The 15641-nt window shown below is 37.1% G+C and overlaps 1 protein-coding gene and 1 long non-coding RNA gene across 4 annotated transcripts in view; one reads left to right on the top strand and one right to left on the bottom strand.

The window, feature by feature from the left end:
• LOC144023490 (contactin-4-like) overlaps positions 1 to 15641 on the bottom strand; it is a 177638-nt gene that overhangs the window by 107957 nt on the left and 54040 nt on the right. For all 3 annotated transcript variants that reach the window (XM_077529033.1, XM_077529032.1, XM_077529034.1), the window contains exon 5: positions 12244 to 12339. In XM_077529033.1, coding sequence (XP_077385159.1) covers positions 12244 to 12339 — 96 coding nt within the window. The remainder of the gene's footprint in view (positions 1 to 12243; positions 12340 to 15641) is intronic.
• Positions 4603 to 6250, top strand: LOC144023492 (uncharacterized). Its single transcript, XR_013284560.1, has 3 exons — positions 4603 to 5030; positions 5734 to 5977; positions 6078 to 6250. It is a non-coding gene; the product is annotated as an uncharacterized LOC144023492 (long non-coding RNA).

The raw sequence follows: 15641 nt of genomic DNA, 5'->3' as shown, positions 1-15641 counted from the left end.
AGCTTTTATTTGGTTATTCCATTCAATTGATACTAATAACATTATAGCTTGGTAATGCACATTTCTGCTGATTAACATTCAAATATTGTTAATTGCCTCAACACAATTATAATAACAATTAGAAGAACAACCCAATGCATGTACAAACTGGCACATAATATATCACAGGCTTATGCTTTCATGAGCTACATGGCATTGATCAAATGAATGGGCTAACCCATTTCTGAAGTGAAAGGGAAAACCTCAAATTAATACAGACGAAAGAAGCCAAGACATTCCACTTCCTCTGGAGATGGGCTTAAAAGCTTCATTGTGTAACCAAGTACAGTACAACATTGTCATATCTGCTCTGTGCTCGCAAACTCCTCTGGTCAACTGTCTCCTTTACAAGGCTGGACAGGGTGCGCTTGTACCGTGTTTATTAAGCCTCAGGTAGCGGCAAAAATAGAGATGACATTCACAAAGAAAGGAAAGTGATTTCAGTCTTGAGTGTTCCTCAAAGGTCTCTGAGCATTGTAAAATAGAGGTCAGAGGCATTACGTCCTCAACGTGAGTCAAAGTAAAGTCACATTTGCTGCCCATTAAGGCCCTCGAAAGAGAGAGCCAGACAGACTCACACTTTGTTGCCACTGATCCACTGTGACAACCAGAGGGGAAATCAGACTGCTACTGTATGAACCAGACACCACAACATTAAATATAACTGCACTCTATCTTGAAAACCCAAACCCAATTGATATGAAGTATTAGGCCGTTACAAATATAACTGCATTTGCACAAAGTGAAGTACAGAGCTGCACTAAGTCCAGACAATCCTGATTTGAATCAGCACTGAGATTGAAACACCTTTTATAGATGACAATATTTGCATTTGCCCAGTTTTTTCAGTTAAATTCTAGAGCTGGACGTTGAGAATTTCACTTCAAATTAATGAGAGCCCCACACTGTAGCCTTGATGAAATATTTCATTTACCAGTTCACAGATGTATGAATATGTTTAAAAAGCGCAGTGTAAATGTGCACATGGGTGGATTTTCTTTCTTTTGATATTTTGCTAGACTATAGCTACACTAGAAGAGGGTCTTTATGCCGTTGTGGGAGGGAACACAGCAGATTCCCAGTATCCTCATTTAAATAAATTTAGTCAAGAGAGGTATGCGGTCTATGTGACGGAAGGACTCACTGGAATTTTTTTTTTTTTTTTTTTTTTTTTTTTTTTAACTTCAGCAGAAAAAAATAATTTTATCTGAATTTGAACAGTCAGACGCAAAATTAAATGTGCATCACCATCCAATAGTTGAACATTATCTAGGGTAATTACAATTAATTAACTGAGAATACATTGAGCTTGCTTGTTTTGTTGTATGAAAACAATGTAATTCTTTTGTTAGATAATAAATTGCCATTTCTTTAGATGTTACATACCGCAATAATAGCAATATAGCTATATTCAACATCTGTATCAGATATTGCATGTTTTTGCAATACCGTGCTATCAGGGATATTCAACATGTTGGATTGCCACTGCTTGCACTATTTACACAACTTTAAACAACACTTTTTCTTTTTATGTCACCTTTTCTACAAAAACAAACAAACAAACAAACCAAGTATTGCCACTGGTGTGCCATGTTTGTTTACTTTGAAGTCAAGTTCAACCTCTAGAGGTTTTGCGAGATTTCCCATCTAACCTGGAAATATTCATGAATGAAATCCCTAAACTCCTCCATTATATTGTCACATTTCTATTGCTTAATTAAACTTTTGTTTCAGGTCAGCCGCAAATAAACTGATCCTCAAAATTACACAGTTGCTTCTCAAATGACGCCATTGATTAGCGAAGGCGCTCCTCAAAAAAAATTTTTTTAGCCTTGGTTTAATATGTTTTATAATACATTATTATATACATTATCTACCTGTGTGGAATCGTATTGTAATTCATAGAATAATTTAATTATGCCAGCACAATTTCTCTAAGTTTTTAAAATTGAAAACAGACTTTAATTATGATATTATTGAGTTTTTGATTGCTTTACAAATAGTCCATGCTCTCTGGTGTGCCTTCCCACCCATGAAGTGTGAAATTAAACAACTAAATCCTCAATTAACAGCCCCTTTCTGAAAATGTGTGAGTGAGCCATGAAAAATTTTGTGAATTGTGTCATCCCTCATTAAAATGAAATGAGCCAGTGGTAGGTTTGCACAAATCGGTTGTAGGAGTTGTTGGTGATAGGTCGCTTACTTTTTTTAACATGTTTATATTGAAGTGGTTGCTGTGGTCAAAAGCATGCATAATAAAAAATAATGTGACAAAAGTTAAGATTAAAGACAAAATCTCATTAGTCATCATTATGTTAGCATTAAGTACAGTGGGACATGCGAGGGAACATGAATCCTCACCGATTCGATGATTACAGTGCTTTATCTACTCTCTTGTTGCATACCAAAGAATTAGACATTCATGCATCTATTACATCAAAACTTCACAGTTTTTTTGTTTTTTTTTTAAGGTTGTAAAACTGATGACTGTGATACTTTAATCCACTTGATGAATAGCTTTGCTTATTACTCAAAGGATGTGCGGCAGTTTTTAAATTAAGATATTAGAAAAATGTCTCCCTGAGATACTGTGTATTTGAAAAACTAATTTATATGTTCTAAGATGTCATGCTGCTATTGCTATTTTAAAACTTGCACAACAGGTGCACAGGTGCATTTCTTCTGGGATGACACATCCACAGGCCCTTGAGGATTGGTGTTTTTTCTCGAACCACAGACAGCTTGAGGAACTTATATAAGATTGAAGCCCAGCAAGTTGGATACAGATGTTTATACAGTGTTAGAGACAAAATGAAATGGGTATTATTCATTTATTTTTTGCACAAGCAGATAATATTTAAGGAATAGCTTCACGCTTCCCCACTCAGTTTGCCTGTCATACCCCACAAGTGCGCTCATGCAGATGCTCCAAATGCAATAACAGCACCGCTATGCATAGTGTAAACTTAAAATAAGCTTAAAAGGAGATTTAGGAGGGCTGTCACTCACACGTCTCTTCGGGGAAACGTGTGTGCACTTCACTCCGACTCCTCTGTGACCTTTTCATACATGATTAGGAACTCTAATCAACAGAGTGTCACTCCCTGGAAATTCAGCATATTCCATTTCATGGCGCTGTCATGTTGCTGGCTGCCTGTCACAATGGTAGCTGCGCTGTATGATGTCAAAACTGAACATGTTTTGGAGAAAAGCCTCCAAAAGTGTGGAGGGGATGGAGTGACAGTGATGTGATATTTTTACATCCAGACAGGCATGGGAATATGACTGAAAGTGGATTGTGACGGATTACAAAATGTGTCATTTGATAATCAGACTAAATAATCCTTGGGGGGGGGGGGGGGAACCAGGAAATACAAATGTGAATGAATGAAATATAAGTAATGTGGGTAGGCAAGTGCTTATAGGTGCTCTTAATTAGTGCAATTTATAATGCAATCTGAATTTTACAATCCTCCTCCATACTTAGAAACGACATCATGGGCAAATTTGCTCTGAATACTGCTTGTATATGGGTCACTGATGGATACGTTTGTCCGATGATGCCCATTTTATGAATTATCATGTGGTGCGACCAAAGAGAAATAACCAATTTGGGACTTTTATTTTGAGATACATTTAAAGACATGAGTTTGTATAATCCACAAGAGAGTCAAGAGCGGCTATCAGGTTTATGCTCTCTCAAAGTATGTAAAAAAAAAAAAAGTTTAGTAGTTGGTAATATTGGGACATTGTGTGGTATGACCTCAAAAAAGAAAAAAAAATAATATGCATTTTTTTTCCCCCAACAGATTATATATTATGTAGTGCGACCAACCATAATCTGATGCGACCATTGTAGGGTGATTTCCATGGAAGATGTACTTTATGTCCTAAATTGTCCCGATATGTAGATAATAGTAAATTTGTAGCTAATAGTAAATAATAATAAATATTTTATGTGTTTTTTAATACATTAACTGCTCGGTCTGGTGAACTCCTGATCCATCAATGCCCATATCACTAAAGCCTGGTACACATACAAGGATTTTTCAAATCTGAAAAGATTTTTTATCTTTGTCAGATGCCACACATAAAGATTAAAAATTGGGCATTTAACAGCTTTGGTTGTATTGTGTGTAAGGTGCGCAGATAATCTCATCACAGCTCCCTCACAAACATAAAGATTATCATCTCAACACTGGTCAAGATTCCAGTCTCCCGTGAGAGACCTCTCGCGTGATTATACACACCTCGGCGTCCCAGCCGACGTTAAAATTGTTGTCGTAAATATTGAACATGTGGATTAATTAAGATTGTCGGCCCCGACTGGTTTTGGACCCAATTATCGGGACAAATCCACTCTTAACACATCTCACATATAAAGATAATCTTATAAAATAATCTTATAAGACAAAAGATTGTCGGGCATTTGACGTCCTTGAAGGGGCAATATCGGGACGAAAACAGCCCGATTTTACGTGTAAACCAAGCTTAAAGGTACACTCAGTATTATACAGTGGCATCTAGTGGTGAAATAATAAATCATTCGAAAAAAAAAAACAATTGTTTGTGTTAGTAGTATGTAAAAAGATATGTTGTATCGCATAAACGTACTTTTTAAAAATATAACGGTTAGTCTAGAAATCGCAAATTATCTTACATGTCCGCGCCTCGCCTGCTAGTGTCCGCCATGTTTCGCCGCCATCTTTCTGCTACGGGTGCCGTCAAAGACAAATTTCAGCGCTCCATTTCTTAACGCGTTTTTGGAACGCACTTCCGGTTTGTATGGCGACCGCATGTCCACGAAGAAGAAGAGTTTCCGGTCCCCGAAGAGAGCATTATCAAGCATCACACTTACTTTGGGAATTTATTTTATTTCAGCGCGACAAAACAAGAGTTTATATTGTAGCCGCATTTGCCAGATGGAGAGAAATGAGGAACAGACTAGGTTTGGGACGTGCCGGTGCCTTCGACTGCTTTCTACTTGACCGGTAAGTAAGAGTACATTTGTGTTTACGTTTTGAGAGCGAGAGAAAAAGTATACTCCGTACTAATTAATACGATGTTCGTACCTTTGTTTTACGATCACTGTATCTGTTGATTAGCAACTCCGCACCACTCGAACGATTTCGTTATGTAGCTACTTGCTTTGAAAAAAAAAAAAGATTCCCGCTGGCACGTTATATTTAGAGTAAATGCGCAAGTTATTGTGTAATGTAATGTAACTGTGATTTCGGAGGTATATTTGCCCATAACTTCAATAGAGAATCTAAAGCATACTGTATTAGTGGAGGAGTTGAAAATTATTTTCGTTGTGGTTGGTGAAAATAGGGTTCTCGAAATTAATTTTCGGCAGGGAATAACTTTCTGGACTTAAATGCTGGCTGTACCGTAAGCACTGCTAGAGTCTGAACTCTCTCACTCAAGTGTGTACTGGTCCATTGTGTAATTGGGTGCACAAGAATTTACAGGCTGCCACGTTTTCCACGGAAATTCGACAAGCAAGCAGCCTTTGCATATTCTATGCAGTATGCAGTCAAGTTACTTTTATCTAGCTAATACAATGTTTTGGGCCCAAAAACTAAAGATCTTACCTCTATTTTGGGGGCTTTGTTGGAAAGTTGGTGACATATAGTAGTATCATCAATTATTCTATTTTATTTTATAATTGTGTTTTTGTTTGTGTCACACTAGATCAACAGCCAAACTTGAGGAGTTCCAGAACCATATTCTGATGTATACAAGCATTCATGCACCGTTTAAATACATCACCGACCTGCAAGAAAAAAAAATATCAAGGGGAGAGTCAGCAGCCATATTGGAATGCCCCGAATGAGGACACTTGAATGGAGGACCCCAGAAGGCTTCGGTGTTGTACCACCAGTATCTCCACCTACCATATCTGAGCTGCAACAAACTGAAGTCAGCCGACGTCTTGGTATGTCATTTACATATGGACGGCATTGCACACTACATGAACTTTTTGTGTGAAGCAATACGGAATGGTCACATGTACAAGCACCACTTGTTTTACACAGGACCTGCTGACCAGGTGTCTGAAGCCATGGAGTGACTCCTCCCTCACTTTCCTCAGCAAGCCTTTGAAGAATATGATATCATCGTTGGTGGGAACATGCCCTCACTCCATAACATGTACTTGTGCAGTCAAGGAGCATGTCAAACTTAATAAAACCAGCAAACATTGAAGTGACTTCATTTTTACTGCAGTCTGTTCACACAATCAATGGACAAGCCTTCCTTAATTTTGCCCCAATAACATCATAGAGTAGGCGAAAAGTAGTGTTACAGATCATACTATGTGTTCGGGAGAGTTTGAGGAATGTTGCAATGTTAATGGGGGGCAATGTCAGCACACACACACACACAAAAAAAAAAAAAACATCATGGTATTGAGTTAATCAGATATTTTAGCTGTGTACAACACATACCTGCTCTGTAACACTACTTTTGGCCCAAACCTGTATGTCTATTTTCCATATTTTGAAATGCACAGCGTATTGGTAAAATTCTGGAACAACTGCAATTCATGTAGCTCATTATATTCTAACAGCATTTTTTTTTTTTTTTAGTTAATATGTTCATTTCATGTAGACTTTTATTTTACTTTATTTTATTCATTCATTTTCATGTACTGTACCTTACATTCATTGGCCAATGAAGAATTCCTTGTCATTGCAAGCATTTATAATAATTCTCCAGGCTTTTGATGTTTTACATTTCTGGTCATGTAAAATAGTGTTAGGTTAGGTGTCCAATGAACACTGCATGTTGACGCCAAAGGAAATAGTATTTTTTTAGTTATTCAAAATGTACAAATTAACACACAACAACAATATACAAGTTATACAAACTACAACAAGTGTCAGACATGGACTAATTATATGCCAGGTAAAAAACCTTTGTATTGTCCTCAAGGATCTGGGAAAGTGTCACTTATTTGCTACAAGTCCACCAAGGTGCTGCAGTCTGGGATCCAGGTACAGGAAATCATGGTGGTGCTGATGTGGGATCCAGGTACAGGAAATCATGGTGGTGCTGATGTGGGATCCAGGTACAGGAAATCATGGTGGTGCTGATGTGTCAAAAAGTATTTCTTGGTGTCAGTCTATCAGCTGGACTTGGATATCTTCATGTTCCTCCATGGTCATTTCCTGTACGAGTCTCTGCAAGAAGGTAACAATTGTATGTCAGATGAGGTACCAAACAATGAACTGAAAGTCACTGAGCCAATGAAGTACATTATTACATGAGCAAGACTATTTGTGAAAGCCATGTAAATTCCTGCACATCGAAGTACAAGGAAGCTGTTGTATCTTCAATCAAAACTAATTAAGTTGCTTAGTGATATTTATTAGGTAAAATTGTTCAACATGGTGACAAATCGATATCTGAGTAAAGGGTTTCAAATGTTTTTGTAAGCAGCACTTTTCTGAGTGGTTAGTAGCAACAAGACACGGGGGGAATTACGAGTCTGAGTTGCAGATGTGTCGTTCAGTTAACACCATTATTTTTGCACGATATACTAAACATATCAGCAAACGATGTAATCTAAATACCACATATTCCAAGCAAAGGTATGTTTTGAGCCATTCACATGCATGCTCGAATGGAATTATTTTTCCATGATGACATAATTGTACGTTACGAGGCACCGCGTTCTCTTCCTCGTCGTCTCTCTCGCCCCCTCCTCGCCCCCTTTGAGATGGTCCACATGTCTATAAAACATAACATAACTGTGTGTTCTCTGTTGCATGGTTTAGTTGCACTAACAAATATGAACATAGATAGCCATTATCATTAGCTGACGTACAGTATTTCCAAACAATGCCGACAAAAATATTAATTCTGAAATTAAATGACTAAATCACAATTATTAGGGATCTGTACAGTATGTCTAACAAATGCAATTCACTTACGTCATCACTCGAGGGAATACCAGAAGTTGTTTGCGTTCTGTTCCGGTGAAATTGGTGGTAGGCTGTTGAAGTAGGGTCTCTCTGGGACGCCGTAGTTCGTGTGCTTAAAATCATTGCATTATCTTGTTTGACCGATAGATGGCGGTCGTGAGCTACACACTGGGGCTTTAAAGAGATTATTTTGCAATCAAAAGTCATTCTTAAATGTTGTTTAAATTGCTTTCTAGAGTAAAATTGTTCATATTAGAGGTGACATGAAAGCAAACATATTAGCATCAAAGTTCTACTTAATAATAATAAAAATCTAATTTTCTCTAGATTTTGGGCTAAGCAGCTGAATTTATTCATTCTTAAAAGGTGTCCAGGTTGTACAACTGATTACTAGAGAACATAAAAGTTAAATGAAATTGTGTTTTCTGGTGAAAGAAGGAGTCTCTTCTTTCTTTTTGGTAGATTCAAAGTATAAATAATCATAGAACACAATATTGTGCGGGTCTTGAGAAATCAGTCAAAATTAGGGTGGCCAGGTTTCCTGATTTAGGCAGGACAGTCCTAATTTTCAGTGATGTGTCCTGCGTCCATCGCAACCCTAAGCAAGACGCTGGTTTGTCCTCCATTGTCAAGAAAATGAGCCACTGTTGAGTTCATGTGACCCAACATCAGCCTCGCCCCATGTTGGCCAAGAGTGGCTTCAGTTTAAAAAAAAATAATCGTATATCATTCGTTTAATAAATGTAAACAAAGGTGGCTGACTACGTCATATCCTCGCCGTCTTCTTTGACAGCAACAAAAAGGCAGCAAAAAGGCAACACTTGCAAAAAAGCCAAAACGCCGGACATCTTTTAATATTTAATGGACGAAAGAACAAAATTTCCTGGCCCAGAGGGTGAATTACTATCGCGGCAACACATCATCAGTAGGGTAAAACTAACCTGTCTCACGACGGTCTAATCCCAGCTCACGTTCCCTATTAGTGGGTGAACAATCCAACGCTTGGTGAATTCTGAATGAGACCCGTTTCACAGTTTCTGCATGCTTTGTCGGTGTGATGTAGACGTGAGCGGTCAGGGCAAAGCAGCCATAGAACGTCATGCGGGGACGGAGAAGCATAAAAGCAAGAGGCGAGCAGCAGGTGCGTCATCATTGAAGATATGTTTTCCCTTATTATTTGCTTTTCAAAACAAGTTATGTTTTGTGGCAAGTTGCACTGTTACAGAAGCATGTCGCTGCTTAGTGGTTTAAAAACATAGTACTGTAAACTAAATAAATTGTTAAAAAAAAAAAAAGTTTGACTTTTTATTGATATTTTTTACAATTTAGTTGCACAAACATGACCAATAAATCACGCAAAACTTTATTGTTGATGTACACAGCAAGTTTTTCCCCTCACAAGGTTCGCGGAGGTGCTGGAGCCTATCCCAGCTGGCTTCAGACAGTAGGCGGGGTACACCCTGAACTGGTTGCCAGCCAATCGCAGGGCACACAGAGACGAACACGCATCCACACTCACAAGCACACCTAGGGACAATTCGGAGCGCCCAATTAACCTGCCATGCATGTCTTTGGAATGTGGGAGGAGACCGGAGTACCCGGAGAAGACCCACGCAGGCACGGGGAGAACATGCAAACTCCACCCAGGAAGGCCTGAGCCTGGACTCAATCCTCCGTCCTCAGTATTGGGAGGCAGATGTGCTAACCAGTCAGCCACCGTGCTGCCTCTGATGTTTTTTTTTTTTTGTTTTTTTGTTGTTGTTGTTTTTTTAAATATGTCATCCTTTTTGACTTTATGGAAATGGCCACCCTACTCACACAAAATGTAGAACCCCTGCCCTGACTGTTTTTGGGACTTCATTTTAATCTAATGTTTACTCTGTTTTTAGCATGTGAATCACACAAATTCCCAATGCAGTACAGCATCTTGCTTTCATTTAATAACAAGCAGACTGACAAAGAGCAACAAGCCAAAACAGAGAGTCCCTTATTGTCCACATGCATTTCAAAAGTCTGTACAGCAGATGCGACTCCCTCCTTCAAGCAGGGAAAACACAGTAATTCCCTTGAAATTGGCCCCACTCAGTCACCATCCCCACTCATTTTCCATCTCTTTCTTCTGTCCAAACATGTCTTGCTGCATGGATGGGCACATGCTCCATCCAGAGGCCAAGACAGCTGCCTGCCATGCATAATGTGTCCGTTGAGACCTCCCTCTGGCAGGTGGAAACTCACTAGAGCCTTGGGCTTCCACCACTACAGGAAGGTCTGAAAACATATGGTCCTGAATAGGGATGTGCAGAGGTTTTCCTTGAAAGTGCCAATCATTCACAGAATGAGATTCAAATGTAAATGAGATTTTTGAAAATGAAGAGGAGGGGTTGTTGGTTGGCTTAAACTTTATATTATTACCTTCATTATTTTCTTATTTGTTGATACCAAAGTTAGAGAGACTACATCATGGGTCACCAACATGTGTCGTCCTGAGGACACGACTGTGAGCTAATTGTAAAATTAGCTCACAGTCGTGTCCTCAGCTAATTGTAAAATTAGCTCACCAGTGATGGAAATTTATAGAAACTGCTGCATGTAATCTTATGAGAAATGATCATGATCAATGTCTTAACAAAGAATACGATTCATTATTAATATTAAAAAATAACTAAAGTTAGTTTGAGCATGTTTGTTATTTTAGAAGTATATATATATATATATATATATATATATATATATATATATATATATTGCCCTGCGATTGGTTGGCAACCAGTCCAGGGTGTCCCCCGCCTACTGCCCAGAGCCAGCTGAGATAGGCGCCAGCAGCCCCCGCGACCCTTGTGAGGAATAAGCGGTCAAGAAAATGGATGGATGGATATATATATATATATATATATACATATATATATATATATATATATATATATATATATATATATTTGTTCATGTTCACATGTGGATGCATCAAATCAGAACTGATCATGGACAGTGACAACACAGACTACAGAATGTCAAAATAGAAGTAAGATTTGTGACACTGACAAGTCCAAAGTCACAGCAAATCCATGTAACTGCTCCTAAAAATGTCACATTGAATCCTAATATTTCATAAGCCCTTTGACGAGAGCAATCTGGTTGTTATGCATCAGAATCAAGAATATTAATTATAAACATCCATTATTATTAACTCATTCACTCCCAGCCATTGTCACAGAAGCAATTCCGTTCGCTCCCGGCTGTTTTACTGAATTTTGACTGATTTTGGAAGGCCCACAGAATATTGTGTTCAATTGCTATAAAAGTATGGATCCTACCAAAAGCAAGATTAAAGTCATCAGGGAAAAAAAGTATGTTTCTATCTGTTTCCGTTTTGCAGCAATTAGCATTAGAAGAGAGCTAAGTTTCATCAGTTTTCACAAATCTATTTAAAATTCTAGGTAATGTAGCTTTTTTTCTAGATGGCCCTGGTTGATCTCCTTTGTTCTGCTGCCACCTGCTGGCTGTTTTTGTAATAACTACCATTTCTGCAACCGTTCTTTGCAGCTGAGAGGCTGCATCAAAGCCTTCTGTATGCTCTAGCATAAAAAAACAAAACAAAAAAACGTATAAATACATCTTTGGGACAAGTACAGCATTAAAAAAAACGTATTTACCCGTTATTGGGAGCAAATGAGTTAATAGGGGTGTTAAAAAAATTGATTTGGCAATATATTGTGATATTACAGCACGCAAGTCTCGAATCGATTCAATAGGTGTCCGAATCGATTTTTAAACATCCATTTTTGATGGGAAAATATTCAACAAAACGTCTTACTTATGGTGAGGGTTCACACGTTAAGCATGGAAAAATGTTATATTAATGGAACATTAAGCCTTAATATTTTATTTCAATGCTGTTCAAACATGAAACTGTCTGTTAAATACAGTGGCTCACAGTTATAAGACTGAAGTTTCAGATAAATAATAAATTTTCATACAAATCTTACAGAGTGCAAGTTTACTGACTAGTATTTTCTAAATCTGAGTACAAAAAAAAAAAATCGCAACAATCAACTTATAAATTCGTATCGGGATTAATCGGTATTGAATCGAATCGTGACCTATGAATCGTGATATGAATCGAATCGTCAGGTACAAGGCAATTCACACCCCTAATTATTAATAACTCCCCAACTATGTAATTGTTAACTAGTAATACTGTCAACATTCCAAGTGTAAACAAAGAGCATATACTCTTTTGTGCATTGTTTAAAGCGAACACAACAACTGAAGTTTTTACCTCCCGAATGTGGTGGTGGGCCGCATAACAGAACCACTCCTTGACCTTCTCTGACTGAAACAGAACTTCTTCTGTGGATTTTGAAGTTTTCCAGGTCTGAAAAACACACAAGAAGCAGTCAGACAAACACTAGCATGGAGTGGAAAAGTATTGAAGTTATTGCAGGGGTTAATGAGCAATTCCTCTATTTTTACATTTGACTGAAAACATTTTGATGTATATGAGAAAACTGATCAGCAGTTCAACATTTATTTCCAGGCACTCTATTTTATATACTGTATATTTGTTAGGAAATTGACGTTTTTCTTTTAGTATTGGAACAGAATTGTGAATTAATTGCAAATGCTTTCTATACAACTACAGCATTTTGTTTTTCTAAATTATTACTCTTTGACATGTTTTCACTGCATTCTCTTGTTGCTTGTTTTTGGGCAAGGTTACTTCTCCTCTTAGCACGTGAAATGTAAGATTTTGCTTCCTGTCTCTACGCAACTCTTTTGTTGTTTTGGCATTGTGTTTTGGGGCTATATCATTTTGCATGATGAAGGAGATTCCCATTTGCTTGTTTTTCACCTCTTTGTTCTACTTAAATTGGCATGTCCAAACAAAAGATGCTAACTTCTAACATGTATAAACAAAAATTTGGGGCAATGTGGGGTTTTCAATAGCTTCTATAGGCATAATTGAACACTATTGTTTTCTATGTTTGCATCATCCTTGAGTTGCCCCATGATGAAAGCCACAAACATGAAATTGGTCATTTTGGACAGCTCGACCTGATACAGTAAGTGCAAATCTAATCAAAAGAGACTTTGACTGACTACATGAAAATACCTACCTAAGTTTGCAGACGGTGACATGGTGCATTAGTGGTTTGCACATGTCCCACTCAATTATGTCACTGGGGTTCAAATTAACCATTAATTTTTCTGTGTGGCATGTGCATGTTTCTCCCTATGCTTGTGTGGGTTTTCCTCCACATTCCAAAAAACATGTTTCTTAATTTAATTGAAAATTCCAAACTGTCTGTTAGTGTGAATATTTGTTTGTCTATATGTACCATGCAGTTGACTGGCGATCAGTTCAAAGTCTCACGTCCTCACGACTATGGAGAAGCTAAGCGATACGTCAAGTCAGAAAATAGATGGATGGCTCCCCGTCACTACCACTTAACATTACAAATATATTTCCAATGTAGTTTTCACTCAGACACACAAACACACATACATAAAATAAAGATGACCTGATTTGACTTTTTGCTCACAATTCTCCCCACACATTGAAAAGACAAGGAACATCTCAATCAAACAAAGCTTAAAGCACTGCACATTTTTTTTTAGTCTTGTCGAGACAATCTGTTCAAGACCAAACAAAAGCACACTTTTTGAGTATCTGTGCCACTTACTTTCATCTGAAGGCCTGATAGAAGGTTAGATAAAAGCCTCCCCAAACAAAGTGGACAAGAACAAGCGGCATCTACTCAGAAAATAGCATTTTGGGTGTTTTTTGGCTAACATCAAAGCTTTGTGATTTGTGAAGTGTGTGGGAAAAACATCTGATTTGCTCTATTCATTCAGACAGACGTAGTACCACTTATGCTGGTGCCTACAGAAGTACAACTCCCTCGTTCATTTCCACTTAATCAATTGCCTCCCACCAGCCAAAAAAGAGCAAAGGAGGCATTGTTGTGCCAAGGGATGTAGCTAGAACAATACAACATACAACACAGCCTGACTACTGCCTTCAGATACACGGGGCTTTTCAGACAGCACGCTGTATACATTTACAATTTGCATTTAATTTTTAAAGCACAATTTGTTATTGTTGTTTTTTGTTTATTTTTTATTTTATTTTATTTATTTATTTATTTATTTATTTATTTATTTATTTATTTATTTAACTTTCCAGTAAGAAAATTGCGAACAACGATTAATGGCCTTGTAACAAGTAAAAGTGATGGCCCATCTGAACCCATTAGCATCAGTTACCGCAAACCTTGTCTGACATTACAAATAATGTCCCAGATTATGATTCATAATTTAGACAATGACATAGATGCATTGCAAACGCCTGCACAACACATCATACTCCCACAATTCACACCATTCTCCCCATCCTTTATGACCAGATTACAACACTTTTCACATCATTGTGTAGGACAACTGCTAAAATATGTCAAGAATCTAAAATTACGTTTTAACCACAAATACCAAAATTGGTAATAAATGGATAGATGGGTAGAGTTTCCAAATAGCCTATAACAAAAATAATTAAGAAAACATCAACAACAACAACAACAACAACAACAACAAAACACATAGAAGTAAGGAACTCAACATACAGCATACATTATGGTATAGACTAGGGTTGTCCAAACTTTTTCATTTGAGGGCCACATCCAGAAAATCAGAAGGACGCAAGGGCCAAATAATGTTATTCAGAGAAATTGTGTTTAGTAGTAACAATTGTACAAATAATTTATTTGTGCTTTTGCATATTTAGAAAAATGCTACAGTATATAAAACATGTTATTTGTAATATGGCAGTAGGGTTATTATAGTTTTGGAATTTTTCATTTTTTTTACTTAGTTTTTATTAGTTTTCAGGGTGGTTCTGTTAGTTTGTATTAGTTTAGTCCTTTAGAAAATGCTTAGTTTTAGTTTAGTTTGTTAGTTTTAGTATTAGTTTAAAAAAAAATGTGTATTACTTGTGCGCAATATTCAAAAAACACCATGCGAGCAATGTCATCTTTTGGTGCTTTTCTATTGGCTGCTGCTAGATGATGTCACTTCTGTGTGACATACTTTTAAACATCATTATTCCGGTTTATATAAAAATAAATCTACTAAAAATCACATTAAAAATCATCCCCAAAGGCTCATGCATTTAAATTAATTGCCAAAGTCTAAAATGAAGGACGTTTGCTATAATTATAGTTAGTTTTAGTTAGTTTTGTAAACATAAAAGGTAGTTTCAGTTAGTTTTCGTTTTTTAAAAGCATTTTCGTTTTTATTTTATTTCGGTAACAATATTGTTTTTTGAATTTTAGTTTGTTTTTTCATTAGTTTTAGTTAACTAAAATAACCTTTAATGGCACCTGTTTTTCGATACCCTCCCTTCTTACTTTGACCATTTCCAAACATTTTTGTTTTGTTTATTTTATTTGAACTGAGTCAAATGCCAGTTTTAGCATATGTAGCGGGCCACTGAAAAATGGACGACGGGCCGCAAATGGCCCCCGGGCCGTAGTTTGGACACCACTGGTATAGACTATAGATATAGAAATTTCTCAGTCAAATGACAGCTTGACGGTGGCAATACACCAAAAATAGATGAGAGTTTAAACAAAACAAAATATAACAAAAATAACAAAATTGTTATTAAAGTTAAGTGTGTTG

This window comes from Festucalex cinctus, chromosome 8 (assembly GCF_051991245.1).
Source record: "Festucalex cinctus isolate MCC-2025b chromosome 8, RoL_Fcin_1.0, whole genome shotgun sequence".
Lineage (NCBI taxonomy): Eukaryota > Metazoa > Chordata > Actinopteri > Syngnathiformes > Syngnathidae > Festucalex > Festucalex cinctus.
The sequence above is the reverse complement of the archived record's forward strand: the minus strand, read 5'-3'. Positions and strand labels throughout refer to the sequence as shown.